General features: G+C 37.2%; 1 protein-coding gene across 1 annotated transcript; it reads left to right on the top strand.

The window, feature by feature from the left end:
* The first annotated feature begins 4,355 nt into the window (after positions 1-4,355).
* Positions 4,356-7,052, top strand: LOC132051579 (probable protein phosphatase 2C 24). Its single transcript, XM_059442716.1, has 4 exons — positions 4,356-5,089; positions 5,538-5,861; positions 5,956-6,061; positions 6,447-7,052. The coding sequence occupies exons 1-4, from the start codon at positions 4,571-4,573 to the stop codon at positions 6,785-6,787; spliced, it is 1,290 nt and encodes a 429-aa protein (XP_059298699.1). The 5' UTR covers positions 4,356-4,570; the 3' UTR covers positions 6,788-7,052.
* The last annotated feature ends 1,628 nt before the right edge of the window (positions 7,053-8,680 follow it).

Genomic DNA, 8,680 nt, shown 5'->3' with positions numbered 1-8,680 from the left:
GGTTGCTTATGCTACCCTTGGCTTCGTCCTTATACACAAAATAAATTAAGTCCTTGGTCCACTTCATGTGTCTTTCTTGGCTATAGTCGAACTCACAAAGGTTATAAATGGTATGATTGTGTCGCTAATAAATTTTTTGTCTCACGTCATGTGTTGTTTGATGAACAGGTGTTCCCCTTTCAAGTGGTGGATGATGTGTGCGCTACTTCTACTAAGTCGATCACAAACCCATCCCTTGTTATCACCATTCCTCATACCATTCCATCTATACATATGCCTTCGCCAATGTCACCACAACAACAATCAGTCAACGAAGAATCCACCCCGCCTCATCCACCATATTCTCCATGTCGTTCTTCTTTATAAGCTTCTCCCAGTTCCTTTGGTAGTGGCTCACATAGTACACAAGTCCAAGGCCTTGGTATTTTGATTGATGTTGATCTTTCTGATCCTTCGGGTGACTCTAATTCTATTGGTGCTACTTCATTAGATGTGGCGATACCCACTCGCAATCATCCAATGGTTACATGTGTGCAAACGGGAAATTTAAAGCCCAAACGTATCCAGTCCTTCTCTACCTACTCTAGCCCCGTTCTTGAGCCCACATGTTATACTCAGGCTATTAAATTTCCTGAATGGAGATTTGCTATGTCGGCAGAATATAATGCACTAATTGCAAATGGTACATGGAAGTTGGCTCCGCCTGATCATGCTTCAAATGTAATTAGTTGTAAATGGGTTTTCAAGACAAAGAAAAATCCAGATGGCTCTATTGAACGAATCAAGGCTAAAGTAGTTGCCAAGGGTTTTCATCAATGCCCTGGCATTGACTTGATGATACGTTTAGTCCCGTTGTCAAACCTACAACTATTCGCCTATTGCTCTCTATTCTTTGTGTCACAAGGATGGATTATTAATCAACTTGATATCTCCAATGCCTTTTTGCATGGTAAGCTGGAGGAGGATGTATACATGGTTCAACCACCAGGTTTTCTTGATCCTAACCACCCAAATTTTATCTGCAAGTTAGAGAAGTCTATTTATGGCCTTAAACAGGCTCTTCAAGTTTGGAATCAATATTTGACTGATGCTCTACGTGCTTGGTTTTCAAGGCTCCAAAATAAATTCCTCACTTTTTTATAGAAACATAGACACTGAAAAACTATTTTGTTTGATCTATGTCGATGACATTATAGTCTTGGGTACATCTATGAATCTAGTTACTTCATTGCTTCAACAATTGAAACAACATTTCTCTTTGTATGACTTGGGCAAGCTTAACTACTTTTTGGGTATTGAAGCTACTTGGCGATCTGATGGATTCTTTGTTACACCAGTCTAAGTACATTCATGATCTCTTGGAACGGACTAGCATGTTAACTTGCAATGATATTTCTACTCCCATGTGCCCGAATAATAAGTTGTACGCATGTGACAACACTTAATTCCTTAATGATAGTCCTTATCGAAGTATAGTTGGGGGTCTTTATCGAAGTATAGTTAGGGGTTTACAATATCTTACTTTCACTAAACCTGATATTTCCTTATCTGTTAATAAAGTCTCTCAGTTTATGCATAGTCCCACAGAGAATCATTGGGCAGCAGTTAAGTGCATATTGCGATATTTGAAATCCACTTCCTCTCGTGGTATTCTTTTTCAAAATCAGAATTCTCTCTAGTTACAAGGATATTGTGATGCTGATTGGGAGGAAATATAGATGATCGGAAGTCTACTACTGGTTTTGCAATTTTTTAGGTTCGGCGCTTGTTTCTTGGTGTTCACGCAAACAATGGCCTGTATCGAGCTCCTCTACGGAGGCTAAATATCGTTCTCTAGCTTCTATGGATTTGTCTATTACTAAAAGAAGTTGGTCTTTCTTCTAGTTCAATACCTCTCTTGTGATGTGACAACTTAAGTGCGACTTCTCTTACAGCTAACCCGGTGTTTCACTCTCGCACCAAACATATGGAAATTGATTTTCACTTTGTTCGAGATTTTGTGCAAGAAGGAACTCCGAGTTCAATATATTTCTTCTCATGACCAGCTTGCGATATTCGACCAAACTGTCTTGAAGAATCGTTTTTGTGATTTGCGTCGCAAGTTGAACCTTCTACCAGTTCAACTTGAGGGGGAGTGATAAGTAGTTATGTAGTATTAGTTAATGTATTTGTTAAGGGTAATTTATGTCATTGTAATGTATAAGCCCTTGTATAAATACCTCCTTATGATTAATGAATATGATGAGTTATGATACCTTATGATTTGATGATCTGACAAACCCTAAGGAACCAGATATCTCATGTGCTGCTGTGTTGACATGCTCCTTGAAGAAACAGATGCAATCAGTCTTACTACACAAGCTGTAGGATATGTTCATATATTAAGGACCAGATATGTTTTCAGAAGGACCAAATGAGATCAGGTTCCCAGCAGGATATGTTCATATATGAAGGACCAGATACAGATTCAGAGGAACCAGATGAAATCAGGTTCCCAGCTATTGCTTGGTCAACTATACAACTATAGAGAGACTGACTTTGCAGCAGTGTAGCAGCAGAGTGCTTGCAGCCCGTTCAAGAACAGATGAGGGACCGTGTTCCTCCCGAGAGACTGTGTGTCCCTGGTGCGATGAAAAGTCAACTCTACGGTTTGTAAAGCCGCCGATCATCGTAGTAGTACAACGGTGCGGACAGCAATACGACGATGAAGAGGACTAGTATGGGCTGTCACTTTCTCACCCGCTTCCCTCTACATATACAACACCATGCTCAAATGAAGAAGTATTCTTGCACAAATTAGAAAATTGCTCCATCCTAAGTGTAAGTCTCCACCTATCAAGGTGTTCCTCAAGAATAAAGCCTCAACAAGCCGAAGGAGCAGATCCCAGAATTAAAGATGATTTAAGTCCTTAGGTTATTGAGTCTTTGTTCTCTTGTTCTATAAATTGTAAACCTACTCTTCACTAAAAGGAAGCTAGTTATAGGTGTTCTAAATTCTCAAGGTTGCTTCCACAAGCTCTTGAGTGGTACACCAGGCTTAAGTTAGTCTAGGTGTATTAGTGTGTGGGTGGCTAAAGTTAGTCATTGTGTTGAATTCTCAAAGGGTGGTTTTGAGTGGTACACTAGGCTGGAGTTAGTTTGCTTGGCTAGAGGTAGTCAAGTGTGAAGGTTACAATAAGGTGTATTGTAAGAGTGAGGGGTTATTAGAGTTAACTCCTAGCTTACAATCGGTTGTAATTTGAAGTTGCTTGTTAGTGGAGTTGAAATCCTACTGGAGTAAATTTTTAATCTCTTGAGTAAGAAGTTTTAAATTTTTTGTTATTTTCTTCTATGAGTGTCTCAGGGAACTGTTAGATAATCAGGTCCCTTGTATAGTTTGATGGATGCATAGCCTTTAACAAAATGCATGTTAGTTGTCTGTTACAAAAATATGTGACAAGAAAACATATTTTGTTTGGTTTAAGACGAAGATCCAAGAAGGTATATCATCAAATTGTAAAGCTAACACACCCATTTATCTACGTGAATAAGAGTATTTCAAGATCAAAATGCACTTAAATTAGGCAATCTTTACGTAATAATCAATATATTATTACTCCTGATACAGTATTTGTAATATTATTTAGAGTATTACCATCCTAGCTACATTACAATTCACTACATAAATAATTTCGTAATCCCTAGCATAACTATAAAGTTGAGCTAAAATAGCTCAATTATGAAGAGTAGTTACACATGCAACCGCTATTGATGCACCTTACTGAACTAGAATAAAGAGAGATGAAGGAGAAAATGAAGAGGAGAAAACGGATATTTTTGCATTCAGCAAGTTCTGTCAGTCTGTATGCATAAATCTAACCTTACTGTGTACCCAAAAAAAAAACCTAACACTACCAAATTAAAAAAGAGAGAGTTTGACAATAGCCTAGTTTGCTAGTATTCCACTGTATAGAAAATGCGTGGAAGGAGAAGGATCGCAAAGCAAACGCGAATATCTTATTCTATATGATCCAGCCACGGGGTGACATCTCCCAAGAAAAGCATTTTTTTTTTCTCTCAAAAAACAATACATTTAATCGAGCAATATATTAATCAAGCGTGATTAAAAAAACAAAGAGTTCAGTGGGCTACGTTGTACCAAGACTCGTGTCAGAAAGAGAAGGTCGTTACACAAAATTCGTGTTGTTAGGTCATTGATCCACTATTCCAGTTCATCCACCGAAAATCTTCCTTACACGTGGTCCTTATTTAAACCGAACAAGAGCATTTATGAATACATTTGGACGGTCAAGATCTCTCCACTTTGCATTTCAGAGTTCAACATATGACACCAAAACTATACTCTTTTTTAATGTCTGCCCGGGTCAGTAACGGGCAGTTGCCCATTAGCAAGCCGCCTCTACCGTCCTTACAAAAGCCTCATTTTTATAGCCTTCTTCTCTCCAACTTGTTCCTTAGATTTCTCATACCCCTTTCTCTTTTATCAGTTGTTATTGTTAATTAAATTCGACAATTTTTAGCGATTAAGCAAAACACAAAGAGAGAGTAATTTTTTTCCTTTATAGCGGGGATGTATATTTCTGGTGAGACGAAAACTGTAAATCCAACCGAACCGGTCACGGAAAGTGCAAGAAGGCGACGAATGGAAATTCACCAGTTTCGATTTGTTGCCAGCGATATGGCAGTGGAGAATGGAAGAAAGAGACAGAAATTGGAGAAAACTTTCTCCGTAAAAAGCCATGATATGAATGAGAAGAGGTCATCCAAGCTGGAAAGGATTGTTTCCCTGCCACTATCGCTACCGTGCATGAGAAGTACTGAAATTGACGTGGGTGATGAAAAGAAGGTAGCAGAGAACAAAGAAACCGAAACGAACGCTTTGAATTTATCGGGTTCTGCTTCATTAACGTCGAATATTGAACGTCAGGGGGTTTCGGATTGTCCGAAGTTCGGGATGACATCCGTATGTGGAAGGAGAAGAGACATGGAAGATGCGGTGTCCATCTACCCTTCGTTTCTTCAGGAGAAAAATGAAAAGTCAAGCAACTTACATTTCTTCGGTCTCTACGACGGCCACGGCTGCTCTCATGTACGTAATTATCATAAAATCTTAAAATCTAAATATTTGACTTGATTTTTTATACGGTCGCTCAAGTAATAGTTAATGACTGTGTGAGATAATAACTACCCCCTCCTCAATTTATGGGCACAGTCCGGAACCTTTTTAATTTGACTGTGATATCGGATTGAAATTTTTAAGTTTTTTAAAATGTAATTTATATATTTGAAAACTATCTAAAAGGTACAGTAAGTAATAATAATTTTCAATATTCTAAATATTTAAAAGACATGAAAAAATTACGATTAAAGAAAACATATTTTGTATCTTGAAATTGAAAGATGCCGTATAAATTGGCAGGTGCGGAGTATTAGTTGAGTGGCTATCCGAGAATCAACCTCTAAATACCTACGTGTCTTTTGAGCAATTTTACCATTGTGGCTTTTTGCTAATTTTGTTGAATGTTGTATTTGCGTAGGCGGCGATGAAATGTAAAGACAGAATGCACGAGATAGTGAAGAACGAAGTTGAAAGCGGAGGGGAATTAGCTACGTGGAAAGATATGATGACGAGTAGTTTCACAGAAATGGATAAAGAAGTGGTCGAATATTCAAAAGGAGCTGGAGGTGCACAGAGAGCTGATTGTAGATGCGAACTTCAAACGCCTCAGTGTGATGCCGTTGGATCCACTGCTGTTGTGGCCTTGGTAACACCAAACAAAATCATCGTGTCCAATTGTGGTGATTCTCGCGCTGTGCTCTGTAGAAACGGCGTCGCGATTCCTCTGTCTACTGATCACAAGGTGTGAGAGAGAAATTTATTCCTGACATATAGTGTTTCTATTGCTGGATTGGTAAAATAGATTTTCTAAATTTGTGTTTTGGTCTTGTTTGTAGCCTGATCGACCCGATGAACTCAATCGGATTGAAGAAGCTGGTGGTCGTGTTATCTATTGGGATGGTCCAAGAGTTCTCGGAGTTTTGGCTATGTCTCGAGCAATTGGTAACCATATTACTATTTCTCAATATATTCTTATACATTTACATCTTTGAAAATTGAGTCAATGGTAAAAAACATGGTAAAATACACACCTAAATTATTACTTTTTCGTGAGTTTCATACCTCAATTTTGTTCCCTTTTCCTACCTGAATTATCACAGTCTATTGAACTGTTGGGTGTGTTTTATCACATAAATGGTGATATTTTAGCTAGAAAATGGAACAACAGGTATGAAACTCGTGAAAAATAAAAAAAAATGATGTAGTTTAGATGTGATTTTGATCATTGTTTCGCAATCTCACTGTTAGTGAAGATAAATTAACTAGTTTAATCGATATTATTATCTGTAAAACGAGACAACTTATATTTGTTTGAATCATTTTTCAGGTGACAGTTATTTAAAACCATATGTTACATCCGAACCGGAGGTAACCATAACAGAAAGAAGAGGAGAAGACGAGTGCTTGATATTAGCGAGTGATGGGCTATGGGACGTTGTGTCAAATGAGACGGCATGTGGTGTGGCTCGGATGTGCTTGCGATCTGGGAGGCCATTGTCTCCTGTAGGGTCCCCGGAAGATGACGCAACTGCGACAGCTGCTGCTAGGGAGAGCTCATCCGACCAGGCTTGCACTGAGGCGTCAATACTCTTGACAAGGTTGGCTTTGGCTAGGCATAGTACTGATAATGTTAGCGTTGTAGTTGTTGATTTGAAGAAAGGTCTATAGTAGAATTTTGCATGCATAGTTTTGGTTTTTCTTCTTTTAGAGTCAGTTTATCATAGGCAAGATTTTCCATGGTTGAATGTAACCTTCGAGGTTTCCCTAAAGAAGGGAAGCTGCTTGAGTTGAGCGGGAGAGAGTCTGTTGTATTACTCCCAGTTGATAAACGGATCAACGTTCTTTTGATTTTTCCGGGCTTTGCTTACTCTACTCAATCAGGTTACTTTTATTGTGGTTAAGGTTTTTGCATATTTATGAAAAAACCCCTTTTAAGAACTGATTGTAAGAGCATTTGATTAAATAATTCGTCTCTCTTCCATGAATAACTACTACTATAATTATTACTTGTAAGTTGTAATGGTGATATCTTCTTCGATTTTAAGTAATAAATGGAGAAATTTTTTTGCCAATAGTTTCCATTGCATTTAAAATTCTGCTTGAAATAGAGTTTTACATGCGTTGTGAATTTAGATCTTTATCTAAATTTCTTTTTTCCTTTTTTAAGTGAGTTGAGATTTCAACTCAAAACCTTGAGGTATTAGGTGAATAATAAAAATTAAAGATCATTAATTTGAGGGATAAAAATTAAAGACCAGTGCTTTTGAAGGGCAATCCGCACAAAAAAAAAAAAAGAAGAATGATTTTTTTTTCAAAGCTGATCGAATTTCACGGACGGACAACGTTCTCAATTTTATTTTGAAAAAAGACTTCCAAAATCTGCCAAACGGAAGCTTATAAATTGTACTACCTCATTGTCTTACTTTTTTAATTAGTTTGTCTCAAAAAGATTGATAAATTTTTATATTTAGTAACAATTTAATTTTATGAGATGATTTATAGCTACACAAATATCTAAAATTTATTTTGGATCACACATTTTTAATTTTTTTTTATTTTTTAAATTTCGTATCAAGTTAAATTAAGATAATTTTTTTAGAACAGAGGGAGTACTAATTTATTCTGAATTTTGAAAATTCCAACCTCAAGGTCCAATATAGGTTTTCATGAAACCTCAATATCTCTTTTTGCAAACAGTCTTCGAGTTGTGATTTTCTGCTCCAATAAATGATATACCGAAGTGATTTCAACAACAATCAACAGCGTTACTATTTTCGCAGCAAGTTCTCGAATCTCAAATTCAAGAACTTCGAATGGCCAATTCAAATGTTCAGATAAAATGGATTAATGTTGATTTTGTTACCTAACCAATCCTACAATCAACCATTTTGAATCTTTGAATCTCAATTTTAAGACAATTTAATGGAGTTTCAGAGTCTATTTTTTGCTGCTCAACTTCACATTGGTGATGAGATCAAAAGCACCTCCTATATGACGTGTAAAGGCAAACCAAAATTTTACCCCTCTACTCAAATAAGGTTCATATATACCCTTCATTATACTATTGAAACATGAATACCCTTCTTCTTGTTATATTTTAGGCTCAAATATGTGGGTCCCAACCTTAAAATAGACAGGTATAGGGTTGAGATTACTTTGGAGGACCCAGATCATTTTTGCCCAAATAACCCATAACCCAACCCAAATGAAAGCTTCAATAATGGAGTAAGCTGCCGGAAATACTCGCCGGAGATCTTGACCGCAAAAGGCAACCGAGTAGAACTCCACAAGAGCACAAAACCTCCAACGCAAAGCTCAACTATGCGATAACGCTTCTTAACGCTTTTGAAACTATGGAATATCAGAATCACTCCGTTTTTCATTTTCTCAGTACCAAAATCGAAAGCATCCATTTGAAGAGCAATGAAAACAAGCTCTATTGAAGGATAGAAAATTTTGGCTGTTCAATGGCTGGTGCAGAATTTCCAGTTGCCTTGTTGATTTCATGTTTAGAGAATAAATTAAATTGTCTGATTAACTTTTCCGCTATTGTCATCCGAA

The sequence above is a fragment of the Lycium ferocissimum genome, chromosome 4 (genome assembly GCF_029784015.1).
Source record: "Lycium ferocissimum isolate CSIRO_LF1 chromosome 4, AGI_CSIRO_Lferr_CH_V1, whole genome shotgun sequence".
Lineage (NCBI taxonomy): Eukaryota > Viridiplantae > Streptophyta > Magnoliopsida > Solanales > Solanaceae > Lycium > Lycium ferocissimum.
The sequence above is the reverse complement of the archived record's forward strand: the minus strand, read 5'-3'. Positions and strand labels throughout refer to the sequence as shown.